The sequence below is a fragment of the Sarcophilus harrisii genome, chromosome 3, assembly GCF_902635505.1.
Source record: "Sarcophilus harrisii chromosome 3, mSarHar1.11, whole genome shotgun sequence".
Lineage (NCBI taxonomy): Eukaryota > Metazoa > Chordata > Mammalia > Dasyuromorphia > Dasyuridae > Sarcophilus > Sarcophilus harrisii.
In genome coordinates this window covers 394,298,396-394,314,362 of record NC_045428.1, presented here as the reverse complement: position 1 = coordinate 394,314,362, position 15,967 = coordinate 394,298,396, and the positions used below count along the sequence as shown (strand labels likewise).

The window sequence follows — 15,967 nt, the reverse complement described above, 5'->3', positions numbered from 1 at the left end:
GGTCTATGGAGACATCGAGTATTGCAGCATTATTAAGAATAAAACCACTGGAGAAAGTAAAGGTTTGGGCTATGTAAGATACTTAAAACCATCACAAGCGGCCCAGGCCATAGAAAACTGTGATCGAAGTAAGAATGTATTTGGCTAATACTTTTAAAATATGCTTTTGAAAATTTATCCATGTTTGTTTCTTTAAGAAAAACTCTCAATTCTGGTTTTACTTCTAATGTGGCCTTAACCTTAGTAGTTGGGTTTAAAATATATAAAGTCCTGAGATGGTCATTTTTCAAGCAACTGATAACAATTTTCTCTGACAACAGCATCTTAATAGCAAAAGTGTCAGGATAACCATCATGATAGATAAGATGAGAATATTAATTTTGAAAAGCATTTCCATAGAGAAGAAAACAAGTCTTTTATTTCTTTGTATTAAAGACATATCTCTTTGGACAGAGTAATCATAAATTGTATTTGATTATGTCTAATTCCAAATTATCTCAGAGTTTATATAAAATAATAGTCCTTCCCTCCAAAAAAAGCATAATTAAGTATGAATAGTCAAGCACAAATTGGGGTTTTGAAAGGTAAAAAGTAAAGTTCTATGAAAATATAAGCTGGTTATTTCTAGTAGTCAAACAATTAGATAGTTTGGTGAGAGGTAGCAAGTACATAATCATAAAATATGCTAAGAAACAAAGTGGTATGATTGGTAGAATCTTATAATCAGGTAAATCTGGTTCAGACCTTGGCTCTAACATATACCAATTTTCCTTTGAATATTCCTGGTAATTTCAGATACTAATAAATTCCAAATTATTTGTTAATTTGTGAAAATGAAGAGAATTTCATGTCAAGAGTTCCCTAACATCAGAAGTTGAGATCAAAAAGGGAAAAACACACATGCATGCACGCACACACTCACACATGCATGTATGCACATGTGCACACACAATGAAGCACTAGTGGAATAGATGCTGTTTATGTGAAACTGAAAATGTATGAGCTATCTTTTTCAGGTTTTAGAGCAATCTTGGCTGAACCTAAAAATAAAGCATCTGAATCTTCTGAACAAGATTATTATAGTAGTGTGAGGCAAGAGGCATTGGGACATGAACATAGAGTAAATATGTTTCCTTTTGGTAAGTAGTATTACTTTTTATGATAATATGTGTGATCTTAACTTTGGGAAAAAATATTTTATAGACAATCTATCCACAAATAAAAATTATATAGGATAGGCAGCAATTGTAATCTGCATCCTTATATGTAATACCCGCATTCTGATGATCACAAATACTTTGGAGTTTTTGAGTGTGTAAATAATCTCTAAAAATGAGTAGTGAATGAAAAGTAAAAGTCAAGTTTAAAAATATATATATTTTGAATCTAACAATCATTGAACATTTCAGTTGACAAAAACAAAAAAAGATGATTGTATGTGAAACTGTGAATATGCCATTATATATCATTTTTTAAACTGTTTTAATTTTAACATAATAGGAACTAAATTGCCTTCTTCGTGTCCCCTTTGAAACTTTTTTCTTCTGTGTATTTTAAAAATGATTATATTGACTCTCATTTCCTTTCTTTTTTTTTTCAAATTTGCCATTATCCACTTAATAACCTTCCCTTATAACCAATAAGTGTAATTAGAACACATCAGCAACACATTAGTCATGTCTCATTCTGCACCTGTAGTTCATCACCTTTCTGGCAAGAGGCAAGAGACATGCTTCATTTTTAAAGTTGTTTTTCTTTACATTATTGTGATCATCATATAAATTGTTCTATTTCTGCTCATTTCAATCTTCATTAATTGATACAGATCCTTGTAGGTTTCTCTTACTCCTTCATTTTTCTTATAACATAATAATATCCCATTACATTTATATACCCTGATTTATTTGGCCATACCTCAATTGATAAGTACTCATTTTGTTTCCAAATCTTTGCTATGATAACAACTCTCCAAATTTCTGTTGTAAATTGTATTTATGCATTCATTCCTTCTGTCTTTGACCCTGGTGGGACACACACACACACACACACACACACACACATCAGTGATTCAAAGAGTCTCCTTTATACAGTTTTTCTTACGACATAGTTTCACAATACTTGGACAAATTCATAACTCTACCAAAAGTGTATCAATATCCTATAGTTTTCTAGTAATTACTATTTTCATTAAAAAGTAAAGTTTTAGAGACAACATTTATAAATGCTCAGGATAACTTTTATATTGTAGAACTTATTTTCTAACAATGTTAAAGTCATTCTCTTAACCATACATGAGTTATTTAATTGCTGCACAATCATTTTTCCACCATGCTTCTGGGCTGACTGACTTCTGCTTCTGCTTTGCTGGCTCAGATACATCATCATACCCACACTCACCTGCTCTTTGATACACTCAACATAGTGGAAGAGATCTGCAGTCTTGAACATCTGCCTCATGAATCTACTTAGTCTTTGGATTTGAATCAGAAAAAGATTACTGAAGTACAATGGCTAGTGAGAGTAAGAATTCTGAATCCCCAGAAATTTGAGGAATATATTTTCCTAGCTGAAATTCATGGCATTATATGAAGTATATTATTGAATAAACTAAGCCTATTCTCTGCTTATATTTCTCTATGGAGTGAGGACTTTTTTTGTCTTTTGTTGTTGGTCTCATTACCGAAAGCAAGAGAACAAACCTAGAGGCATTCCAAACAGTTGAAATTATTTTTATATTTACATGTTTTAAATTCTTTAGATGACTCATTTTATTTTAAAGCTCTTGTACCTAAAACTTTAAGCATGTTTTAGATTAATAAGTGTACAGAAATTTGATGATTTACATTTGTTATTTTGTTGGAGAAGAACAGCCAGAATTTCCCTCTTTTGAAAAGAATGATATCCGAGGCCAGGAGACCATCTCCAAACGCTTGTCAGTGGTATCACGAGTTCCTTTGACACAAGAGCAGCTCTACAGCATTTTTGATATAGTCCCAGGCTTGGAATATTGTGAAGTTCAACGAGATCCTTATTCTAACTATGGTAAAAATAAATTTTAATTTTCTTTCTAAATTAAGCTCTTACTCTGTTTAAAAATAACTTTCTATAATTGTTCCTTTTGTGATCAATTTTTTTTTTAATGATCACACGACAGGATTCAGAGTTTCTCTTATGTTCACCTCTCTGAGTTTTAGAAATGTCATATTCACCTTGTTTCCCTATAAAAGATGAGGTTTTTGTTGTCCATAATAATCAAACAAGAATTATATAAATCTTCTTACATATAATAATTTTTTAAAAAGAATTACATAAATCTTATGAAACAGAGCTCACTATATTTGTAAATATAGAACAAAAAAATCTCAGTGCCTAACTTATGTAGATCCCAACCCAGCTGAAGGTAGTCAGGTGAACTCTAGGCCAAATTATGTTATCTGCAAAGTTTGTCTGGTTCCCAACTTCTAACCCTCACCAGCTTCTTCTTATTTCTTCCACCTTACCTCTTTTGGCTTATTTCAGATCCCAGTGATTCCCTGATCTCTTTATTCTCTTTTTGAATCAAACAAGGAAAGATCAGATAAATTTTTGGATATTTTGAAGGACTGTTTTTAATTTGATTGGAATTAAATCACACTGGATTATTACTTTAACCAGGCATTTGTCTTTTAAATAATTACAGTTGATTATCTGACTGTGGAATGATTTTCTTTAACAAGAGAAAAAGAATACTCAATATTCTTTTGGTCCTGAGACCATACGGATCTTTTCCTTTTAGGGTGACAAGTCAGATAAGCATGGCCCGTGGCCACCTTGTCTGCCACTACCCCTTTACCTTTCATAAGCCATCTTTGGTCTAAGTCTGCTATGGTTCTACTAAGAACTACTAGAGTTTGAGTCTATATCCTATCCTCATTGATTTTTTTTCCAGGACCTGAATCCATTTTTGCCTGCCATAAAAGAAAAAAAGTAGGTTTGTGGGTACAGCAACCTTCTCTGCTCTTGACAATACAAATTATTTTCATTATTTTGTTAAATATTTAAACCTTAACTCAATTTCAGTTCTTTTTTTCCCCTTTTCCTCCAAGATTTCTAAATACATATTTTGTTTTCTGACATTTGGTATTTTTAATAGGGAAATCATTGTTTTCACTGTAGAACAATAACAATAATAATAACTACAATAACAAAAATAATATATTAAGTGTGCATAGTACTTTGCATACACTATCTCACATGAATTACTTAATAGTCCTGGGAGGTAAGTACTCTAAATGGTACTGTTCCTATTTTACAGATGAGGAAACTGACACTCAGAGATGTTAAGTGATTTGCCCTTACTAAATATCAGAGGTTGTATTTTAGCCCATGTCAAGTCCAGCTCTTTTCCACTATACTACATTGCTTCTATATCCCATATGGATCCTTTTCCCTTCTGTGTTGTTCATATCTCTTGTTATGAAGTTTCTGACAGTTTACCATTGAAGTATAACCTCTTCATTAGCAGAGTTTTTGTTGTATATTTAGTATTCTATTTTAACCAATTTATTAACAGGATATCAAAATTTCTGTTTGAGGTTTAATATAAAGAAAAACTTCCTAACAATTAGAACTATCCAAAACTGGAATGGGCTGCTTCAGGAGGTAGTGGGTTTCCTCATTGGAGGTTTTCAAGTAAAGACTGAATGACCACTTGTTAAGTATGTTGCAGACAGGATTCTTTTTCAGCTATGATTTAACTAGATGGCCATTGGCTTCTTTACAATTTTGATTTCATTGGAATAGTAACTTGTTCTTAGATGATAAAAAAAAGGAAATATTACACCGGAATAGCTTCTCCTAATGTATGGCTATAGTCATCTCAAAAAAAGGAAAATGAGAAAGGTAACTGCTAAATGAACACTGAGCAAAATGTTAACAACTGGTTCCTGAAATGAAAATGGGGATAACTTAGGGGGAAATGATAGTTTCATGCTAGATTTGTTGTAGCCAAGGAGGCAAATCAATGCTGGGCACATTCAGTCATGAATTCTGGATTTCATGGAAGGAGAGTAAAGATAGATTCTGAAAGGGAAAATTATTCAACAGAGATAGAAGAGTAAAGATAAATTCTGAAAGGGAAAGTTATTCAACAGAGATAGAAAGCTTATAAAGACAAAAAAACTGGTCATATAATTTTGACTAACCCAGGTAAAGAAAAGAAGAAGCCTTTGGTAACTTTAGTTTCAAAAGGAATTCTCCATTGAATTCACCTTCAAAAAGAACACATACTGCAGTTGGAAAGAGATATATAACCAAGAAAAAAATAAAAAAGAATGTCACATACATGTGACAGTAAGTGTTAAATAAAGTTAAAGCTAACCAATTGAGAATGAAAAAATGCTAAGAATAAAAAGTAATTTTTTTTAAAAGGTGTATTCAGGACAAAGAAAAAATAGGGATATATCATACAGGTTATTACCTGATATCAACAATCATTAGATTAAAAAGTAAACTCAATAAATTTCATTAACATTTTGTCATTTGAGAAAAATCCTCAAACAGGAAAGAGTAGGACAAATATATGATTAAGAGGAAATCAAAGCTGGATACAGACAAGAGCATCCAACAGCTTTGAATTCAAATCTTCCTACCTGGACAAATTGTACTATAAAATAGTAGTAGTGACTAACATTAATGTATTCATTCATTGTCATTTTCTAAAGACATTTTATGGGATTCTCACCAGAAATATTACTTTTCAAAAAAATGGAATTTGAGGCTGGGTTGCTGAAAAAAAACACAACTAGTAAATAGTAAGCCTTTAATCCAAGCCAAATATTGTATTTCATTGTGCTGCCTCTTCCTGGAAGAACTTATAGAAATAAGCATAAACTGCTGACTGTGTAACCTCTGTGAAACTATGTAGAGAGAAAAGCTTTCTAGAAGACATTTGCCTTGATTTTCAAAAATTAGAAGAAAATGAATTTTGTAACTCACAAGCCAATATTTCTATTGTTAAGAAGAGATAATTTATGAGCAGCTTATGGAAGCAGTAACTTCTTTTATGTTTTCACTAAGCAGTATCATTTTTTTACAGGGATACTAGATTAGCGGATCAAGAGAAGAGTGTAGACATTTTAATCTGAATGTGAGCAAGATATTTGACAAAGCCGTATGATAATTTTGTAGACAAGATGGGAAAGTACAGCTTAGATGAATTTGTAACTGACTCAGTGTGACTGTCCAAAGTGGTGTTTTATCAGAATAAATATCAATTTGTAATGGTGTTTATCTCCAAATCTTACTTTTCTTTAGGGCTCAATTCTGGTACTACCTCCTTTGGGAAGCCTTACCTAATTCCCTCTTCATCTCTTTCCTCATTGTCAATACTTTCTCCTGCTTCAAATCATCTTGTATTTACTTATTAATGTGTGTGCTTTAAAATTGGGGATTGTTATCTTCTTGTCTTTGTATCCACAGCACAATGCTGTGTACATACTAAGTGCCTAATGAATCTTTGATGAATTCAATTGAAAAACAGATGAGCAAATATGATGTAGTAGAAAAAAGCACTGGCCTTGAAAGCCAGCCTAGATTTAAATTCTAGCACTGTCACTTAGCTGAACAGGAGGAAGGTCTTTCCTGCTGAGCTTCAGTTTCTTCTTCTGCAAAATAAAAATATTTGAGTTACCAACCTCAAATGGTTATTGAAAGGAAAGTGCTTTGTAAAACAAAATATTACAAATTGTGAACTATTGAGTGTCCTTAAAAAAAACAAAATGATTATGCAGAAACCTAATCTTCTTCAGGAAAAAAATGTGAATAACTTAAAATTACCAAAAAAAATTTAACAGATTTCCTTAAAATACCTAATTCCAAGTATATTTAAAATAAATGCCACAACCTGATTTTAAAATTAATTTTTTAGGAATAAATTATCAGTATTATGCAAAGTGACTATCTACCTTAATTTCCCATTTGTTGCTGTAAACTTGCCTCATAACAAAACTAAGTTATAAGCAGAAAGCCTTGCTAAATCTACAACAAATTAGGATAAGTGAGCATACATGGACAGGTCAGTTTCATAGCTTATGGAAGTATTTCCCTGCTTTCTACTTAACTTTCCAGAAGCAGAAACTTCTCACTAGATAAGATTCAGTCAGGATACCATTGGGCCAGAGACGGTTTTTCTGAGGTTGGATTCCAAAGGAGGAGCTACACATTTTCCTAGACAAGCAGAGACCTGGAACTGATGGCATGAAGAAGTCATAGCCCAACCTCCTTGATATTAGAGCTAAAAAAAAATTAGATATTATAGTCTTTTTTTTTTTCTTTAATGGATGAAGGAATGTAAGAACAGAGATTTGTGACTTGTTGGGGTTATATAAACTAATTAGTAGCAGAATCAGGAGTTGATTTTCTTCAATTCTCCTCATTTTCATTTCATTATTTTTTTTTATCATATTGGCCTAACCAATCAAGCATGAATTATAAAAACCATAAAGTCTGTAGAAAAACCAAAAGAAAGTGATGGTGTCTTAAGAATGGTAGAAAGATTAGCACCTCAGTGGAATCAGCAGGAGGTTCAAATAGATATTTTATCCTTACTGCTACCATTTACATCCCAGTTCTAAAGATGTCTTAGGTACAATGGAAGCTAAAAATTAGACTGATGAAAAGTGCATTTCAGGACAGGAATTAAAAGGCCACATTCCAGTTTGGAGGAAGCAAAGCTAGGCCTCTAATTGATACCTATTAGTATGACCAAATCACTTAATATCTCTGGGATGTGACAGTGATTTCTGAAGTATGCTGGAGAAGAGGTTAGGGAGGTAGAATGGAGCTTATCAAAACAGAAAATTGTTTTATGATCTAAGGTGCAAAGATATCCATAACTAAATGGGATCCAGATTGTTATCCTTAACCTCTAAGTTGTCAAGTATCCATCCCCCCTGGAATTCTATTTAGAACTTCATTTGGGCTAGAAAATCTTATGAAATGTAAATATCTTTGGGAGCCTTGAAACTCTATTCATTATACATACTGTTTTTTACTCCTAATATCTAGCCTAGGTCAGTTCTGTAGACTGATTGAACGTGTGGAAGTTTGGTGGCTTAGTGGCTAGGGTGCTGGACTTTGTCAGGAAAAACAATTCATATCCTGTTTCAGTTGCTCTATATATGCTTTGTGATACGGGGTACCTTGCTTTGTTACTCCTAAGACTGTTTCCTCATCTTTAAAATAGAGATAATAATAGCTACCTCAAAGGTTTATTGTAAGGATAAAATGAGAACTTATAAAATGCCCTTAGAATCACGAGATTATAGATTTAAAACTAGAAGGGAATTGAGAAGCCACCTCAGTTTCTGGATGAGAAAACTAAATAAAGTTCAAATGACTTGTCAAGAGAAACACAATATGTATGAGGTAGAATTTAAACTCAAGTTTTCCTGACACCAAATCTCTACAACCTTATCTTTCAAAGCTGCTTTGAGTACTGTTGCTAGTCTATTTAGTGATGATTTTAAAGCATGTGGAATGTACATAAAATTATGAGGGCAAGGGAAAAGATGGTTCTGGAAGAGGATGCTCAAGGAGTGCCAAAGAATGTCTAAAATGTTTGTGGAGAACTAGCACTATACTCTTCCATCTTTTCAGATACCAAAATGAAATAGCTCTTCATTTTGAAAGCAGGACTCAAGAGAAGAGGGTCCCACAACCATATATACCATGTCAAACTTTTGAAAACTTAAGAGTTGAGTTTTTCTAGTCCACCTAGGATCCAGCATCATGAAATACAAAGTTGCCTTTGCCCCCAGACTGCTGTTTGACCCTATATCAGATGCTTTTTTTCTTTCTCCAAAGTTGATGAGAGCTGAGGGTGTGGGTGTGTGGGTATGTGTCTCCCTCCCCTCCTCTCTCTCTTTTTTCTCTCTTTCCTTAGTTTGGATTAGGTTTGGATTATAAATACAGTTTTAAATGATAGACTATTCAATCAATATAGGTGGTTTCCAGGAAGCCTTTATAATCAGCTATTGTTTTTCTTTACCACTGAGGATATAATAACAAGTATAAATATTTGTTGGGGAAATTTTTTAAAATAGAGTAACAAGACCACAGGAAACGAAATTGAAAAATACCCTTCTCTAAAAAGGTTTAGTTCTGTCAATAAAAAGTTATTTTAAAAAAAGGGGGGGGGGAATAAATAAATAAAAAGGTTTAGTAAGAAAATAAATACTCTTCAGTTTCAGATATAATAAGTAGTATCTATGAATCTAAATAATCATTTTACAGCACAAATGTTTCAACCTAACTTGGTCATATTACCCAGATCTACAAATTGCTTATAATGGCTCATTTAACCATTAGCTTTTAAGATGACTACTTCTTTTTTCTCCTTTTTCTTTTTAACTTCTTTTTTTTTATTATGAACTTAACATAAATCAACAATTGTGAAGTTTCAGTATACAAAAGAACAACAACAAAAAAAAAAGTTTAAAAAACTGAACTTCTCTTCCATAAAATTTTAAATGTATGTTACATTTAACAAAAGAGGAACAATCACTCTGCTTTTCTAGTTTCTCTTCTGCACTTTTTTCTGGTCTCTTTGTATTTGCATTGTTTTTTTCTTTTTTAAATATAAACATCACTAGTTACCCTCTCCCCCCCCCCCCCATAGCTTTTTCTTCCCCTTTGTCATGATGGTTTTGTTCAGCTGGAACATTTTTTTTTAATTTTCAGTAGTATTTTTCCAAATACCATGTAAAAATGGTTTTCAGTATTCATTTTTGTAAGACTTCATGTTTCAAATTTTTCTCCTTCCTTCCCCAAGACAGCAAGCAATTTGATGTAGGTTAAAAATGTGTAATTTTTTAAAAACATATTTCCATATTTGTCATATTGTGCAAAAAAAGTCAGTCCAAAAGGGAGGAAAACATGAGAAAGAAAAAGAACAAAAAAAAGGTGAAAATACTCTGCTTTGATCCATATTCAGTCTTTATAATTCTCTTTCTGGTTGCAAATGGCATTTTCCATTTCAAATCTGTTGGAATTGTCTTGAATCATTGCATTAATAAGAAGAGCCAAGTCCATTATAGTTGATCATCACATAATCTTGTTATTGTATACCATGTTCTCTTGGTTCTGCTCACTTCACTCAGCATCAGTTCATGTAAGTCTTACCAAGCTCTTCTGAAATCATCCTGCTGGTTGTTTCTTTTAGAACAATAATATTCCATTACATTCATATAACATAATTTATTCAGCTATTCCCCAACTGATGGACATCCACTCAGTTTCCCTTTTTTTTTTTTTTTTTTTTTGCTACCACAAAAAAGACTGCTACAGATATTTTTGCATATATGAGTCCTTTTCTCTCTTTTATTATCTCTTTGGGTTACCCAGTAGTGAGACTGCTACATCAAAGAATACACACAATTTATAGATAGCCCTTTGGGCATAGTTCCAAATTGCTTTCCAGAATGATTGGAATGTTTCACAATTCTACCAACAATGCATTAGTGTTCCAGTTTTCCCACATCCTCTCCAACATTTATCATTATCTTTTCCTATCATCTTAGCCAATCTGATAGGTGTGAAATGCTACCTCAAAGTTGAAGGACAGCATATTTTAAGAAATATATTTTCCAATAAATTTTTCATTTATGTTTTCTGTATATTTTCTACTTTATTAAAGGTCATGGAGTGGTTCGGTATTTTAATGTAGCTTCAGCTATATATGCAAAATACAAGCTGCATGGATTTCAGTATCCTCCTGGAAATCGGATAGGTGTCTCATTCCTTGAAGATGGAAGCAATGGAACAGAGTAAGTAGTATTCAATGTATGTCTAAAATAGAGTGAAAGTATATCACTTGAGGAAAATAGGAAAATTTTTAAACTTACACCTGAACATCTCAGGTGTGACTGTTTCATAGAAAAATAAAATAATAGTGTTGCTTACTAATTGTATTGCTACAATTTCTCTAATAACATTGTGTAACTAAATATTTTTAAGTGGTTTACAAACATCAATCGTTACATCTTCAGCCTCCTTAGAAAAATGGCAACCCAGATGGTCGCTGCACAGCTTGCATCAATGGTGTGGAATAATCCTGGTCAGCAACAATTTCTAGCATCTTTGGTAAGTAGCTATGAGAATCTTCTTTCTTCACACATCAAGAAACAAGAAGAAAATTATTTTAAAGATCACCTTAACTTAAATTATATTTGTTTTACGTTTTAAAAAGATTTAGCAGAGTTGTAACCCAGAAAGACTCTTAAGGTAATAAGGTACTATCAGAAAATGGTTAAATCTTATTTTACTAAAAAATCCTTTCTGACTGAAATCACAGCCTTCCAGTTTACTGTCATTTTCTGATTATGTGCTTCTCAACAGCAATTTGGGGTCTCAGTTGCCTCAAATTCAAACAGATATTGTGCTTTACTGTCATTTTCTGATTATGTGCTTCTCAACAGCAATTTGGAGGAAATTCTGGGTCTCAGTTGCCTCAAATTCAAACAGATATTGTGCTTCCATCATGTAAAAAGAATGCCCCACCTGAAACCGCTGTGAAGGAAAGACTTTTTATTGTGTTTAATCCTCATCCCTTACCTTTGGACGTATTGGAGGATATATTCTGGTAAGATTTCACTTCCACGGGTTCATGATCTGTAATGAATTCAGATTGAACAGGAAGAGTTGAGTTAAGATTACAGTCTTGAAAATTCCCTGTTGTTACATCAATGTATCAAATAGTTTTGTTGAGGTGTTTTTTTTTTTTTTTTTTTTGAGCACTTCATTGTATTACTTCTCTAAGAGATCTCTGCCTTTTTTCTATTTCCTTTCTGTATTTTGATCATTTTCTCTTCTCATGTATCCCCACAGAATTAAATTTTCTTTTGTTTCTGACTTATTTATAGGATGGTTTTAAAAAAGCTAGAAGCTAGAAACAAATTTGCCAGTACTTTGGTTTTAGGTGAACCTATACTGTTTTTCTATTGTTTTAACTTGTTTAATTGTATGTGTCTAATTAATTGCATAATTATAATGTATAATTAATTTAACAGGTGATTATTGAGCACTTCCTGTGCTAAGTGCAGTGATGGGCACTTGGATGATACAAAAGAAGCTTGTAAAGCCACCCCTGCCCTTTAAGGAGCTTTCAGTCTCATTGGAAAATCAACAAAATCATGCTTAACTCTGAGATACGCTAAATTAAGTGCTGAGAGAAGACATTTTAATGATGCAGAATCTTTGACACATAGAGAAATTTTCAAGGGGACACTTTTGAGATCCCCTTAGTAATTTAATTGTGTGGACTTTTGGTATTTAATCTTTCTGTTCTTTCCAGTTTCCATTAATAATGAATTATGTTATATAAAACATTTGATAAGCAGCCATACAAAAGATCAGGTTGCTGGAATGTAACAAAAATATTTCAACATTCATTTAAACTAATTAGAGTATTTGTAGACTCCTTTCACTTAAAATTCTTATTTTGTTTCAGTCGTTTTGGGAATCTGATTGAAGTCTACCTTGTATCAGGAAAAAATGTGGGGTATGCCAAGTATGCAGATAGAACAAGTGCTAATGATGCCATAGCTACTTTACATGGAAAAATTTTGAATGGCGTCAGACTTAAAGTTATGTTGGCAGATTCACCCAGAGAAGAATCTAACAAAAGGCAAAGAACATATTGATCATACAGGTAAGTACTTTGTATTTTGTGACTAAATAGCATAACAAGCAATATGTGCTAGCACTTTAATTACAAACTTTGTTTTTAGAGATTTAGAAGTTGGCATTTTAAAAAAAAAAACACTTCAAGCTAAAATTTGGCTAATCTGATCACAGCACAGCCCAGGTGGATAATCTTCACAGTACATTTTTAAAAAATATAACTTTAAAATCATTTTTAAAAGCATAGCAGCTTGATACCTTTTGCCCTTCTGTAACTCAAAAACAAAATTCAATTTAGAAAATTACAACTAAGCATGTTGTTCTATTTGTATATTTTTTAATAAAAAAAAACCTCTTACTATTAAAACTCGACCTTTTTCTTTTGTGCTTACATAAACTTTTAAGTTTCTAAAAAATTTTAGCACACAGAATGTATTTCCTTATTAAATGAGACATTATAATAGTCCTGTTGAAACAATTTGTTTCTTATTAATAAAGTTCCTAAACTGGATAAGAATATTTTCAAACAATTTTTTTAACACTTGTACTAAGACGAGTGAATATATATGTGGTCATAGATTTATGACCTTCATCTTTTAGAACTATCTATGTGCCCGCTCCTCTGAAGGGCAACCAGTGTACATTAAGAAAACTGCAATACAATTGACTGACTTCAGTAGGTTTAAAAACGTTCTTAAATGAATATTTAAGATAAAAGTTGCCCTGACAACTTACCAAAAGTTATTTTTCTTTAAATAATATTGTATATATCAGAAAAGGAAATTTGAGTTTTATTCATCATATGCTATTATTTTTGCCCATTAATAGTAGGAGATTAATTTTTAATTTCTTTGTGTGTGAATGGTTGTATCCCTAATATTCCTGAATATATGGAAGAATTTGGGTTTTAAGACAGATCTTTGACAGCTTTTAATTTTTTTTTTATTACTCAAACAATGGACTTTACAAGTTTTAGATCTAAAGTAGTCTGAGAACTCACATCCTTAAAGCCCACACAGACACTCTTTATTTCCCCTCCATCCCCTATCAGGTTTTATGACCAGAGGTACAATAGCAGCTTTATAAAAAGTACTTTATATCCAATATGAAGTCACCAGTTTGAAACCAGATGCTTTACACTGCTTTTTATTTTTAACCACTTAGGAGAAAAAGTGATTCTAAGAACTCTTCTAGCTAAATCTAGATTTGAAATATATTCTATTTTGAACCAAATTTAAAAATGAAAACAGTTAGCAAAGTGAGAAGTACCTATTTTGCCCATTATGACCAAGCCAAGTTTATTTGAGGGCCGTTTTACATTTTACTCAGTAACAGAGATTAGAGACAATATGTTATAACAATGTTTAACTATCTTGTCTTTTGAGACCTTAAATGTTAGGTGAAAATAAATTGTTTAAATAATATGAATCCTTTATTTCTGCCATAAAAATATTCTCAAAATACCATAACACTATTATTTTTAACAAAATATCAAGGATAGTTATTTTTAATTGTTATAACTTATGATAGCTTATTTTTGTAATGATATGTAAAATGTGTTGCCTCTAATTGTAAATATTTTAATGTGCTTAAAATAGTTGGTTTTTGCTTTTGTCTAAATTTGACATTTTTTTAAAAGTAAGAATATAAAAATCCTGATTTCACATTTAAAACGGCAGATATTTTTAAATTCTCAGTATAAAAAGAGAAATTTTTTATTAACTCTGAATTAATTTTTTTTAAATCATGTTTATGGCTCAGTTTTTCCCTTGTTGTTTTTCCATCCAGGAATCAATTAGTTTAAAATTTTAAAAAAGCTAGGAGGTACAAGTAATCAGAAGAGTCAATTACTGAGGTGTACAGTTACTAAAGATGTAATAATACACCTTTTTGCTTGGTGGCCAAGCTCTGCCTAGAATTATAAGATTTTTATGCCATTTTGTGCTCTTAAGAATAAGTTATTCTTTTTTCCTGCATGATGATGGCCATAAAACATTAGCTTTTCATTTTGCCCATTATTGAAGCATTGCATGTATCCAGGGCAAAGACAAAATGGTGTAGGAATTGATTGAAATTGTGGTGATATGAATGGGGAAATTTTGGCTATGATTTATTCTTATTTTTAAGATCTTTTAGTTCCAGCATGTACCCTAGCTTCATCAGCTAAAAGGTGATTTTTATAACCTTTTAACTGTTGGACCCTTCACTGTGGATATCTCAAAGGAAATCTTACTCTTTGTGGGCACATGAAAAATTTTGCCCTAATTAAAAGCATAATAAAATTGTGTGAAAGCATGCCTCAGTTCTCCTAAAGTGTTTTTGTTTCCTTTCTTAATGTAAAGAAGGGATAAGCAGATAGGCATAAATAAATCAATAAAGATTGGTCCATCTGTAAGGGACTTGTTTAGTATTAAGTAAAGCTACTCTGAGGAAGTGTAGGACCAAAGATTATCCTGTGTTATTTCAACATCTAGTTTATTAATTTAAGAAAATACTAAAATCAATTGAATCCATTTTAAGGGGAAAGAGAATTCCCAACACAAAAGCCACCTTCTCTCTGCTACAGGAAAATGAAATAGTCTTGTCAGTTTTTAAGACTACTCACTTAAAAGATAAAAATTAAAGATTTCGTAGAGCATTTTTCACTTAGAAATGTTAAAGAGCTCTTTAATTTTTCCTTTGGAAATTTTGAATGAAGGGTTGGTAAAACTGTTTTGTTGGGAATTCAGAACTTCTGTCTACTTTGAAATATGATAAAAGAAATCATTTTTCTTTTTGAACGTGGCCATCTAAAATATTACTGAACCTTGATTCTGTAGTAATTCACAGCCTTTTCCCTTCAGAAATTCAGTACCCTGCTCTTGTTTATTACCTTTCTCACCTCTCACTTTGGCTTCATTTGTTTGGGTTCCATCTAGTTTTCAGGTAAGCAGATAAACAGATCCATTAAAATACAGTTACATTTAGGTAATGATAGGAATACTAAATAAATGAGCTGTTTGCCTTTCATGTGATGATTTTCATACTTGTGTTGTGTTCTTTCTACAGAACAGATACTAAATAATGACATAACCCTCAGCTGACTGACTGAAAAATGTGACTGGACGCACTCCCTGTGGACAGTTGACAGCTTTTTTTTGTATAATTTGCTAGTTTGTGCACAACATTGTCTTGTTGGGGGGAGCAGAGTTTGCAGACATGTATTTTAAATCCACCCATTAATGCTAAAAGTAATACAGTAGTTGTTTGAAGAGAAATGTGTTTTGTTATGTTTAGAAGAAATAAAGTTTTCTTTGTTTCACTAAAT

General features: G+C 32.0%; 1 protein-coding gene across 2 annotated transcripts in view; it reads left to right on the top strand.

Moving 5' to 3' along the window:
• Nucleotides 1-15,967, top strand: part of RBM45 (RNA binding motif protein 45) — a 20,138-nt gene extending 4,171 nt beyond the window's left edge. The window contains exons 3-10 of one of the 2 annotated variants that reach the window (XM_031960410.1): nucleotides 2-128; nucleotides 1,017-1,139; nucleotides 2,863-3,042; nucleotides 10,676-10,805; nucleotides 11,028-11,121; nucleotides 11,457-11,620; nucleotides 12,488-12,688; nucleotides 15,709-15,967. In XM_031960410.1, coding sequence (XP_031816270.1) covers nucleotides 2-128; nucleotides 1,017-1,139; nucleotides 2,863-3,042; nucleotides 10,676-10,805; nucleotides 11,028-11,121; nucleotides 11,457-11,620; nucleotides 12,488-12,680 — 1,011 coding nt within the window. In that variant the 3' untranslated portion in view covers nucleotides 12,681-12,688; nucleotides 15,709-15,967. The remainder of the gene's footprint in view (nucleotide 1; nucleotides 129-1,016; nucleotides 1,140-2,862; nucleotides 3,043-10,675; nucleotides 10,806-11,027; nucleotides 11,122-11,456; nucleotides 11,621-12,487; nucleotides 12,689-15,708) is intronic. The other variant, XM_031960411.1, reaches the window with a different exon arrangement.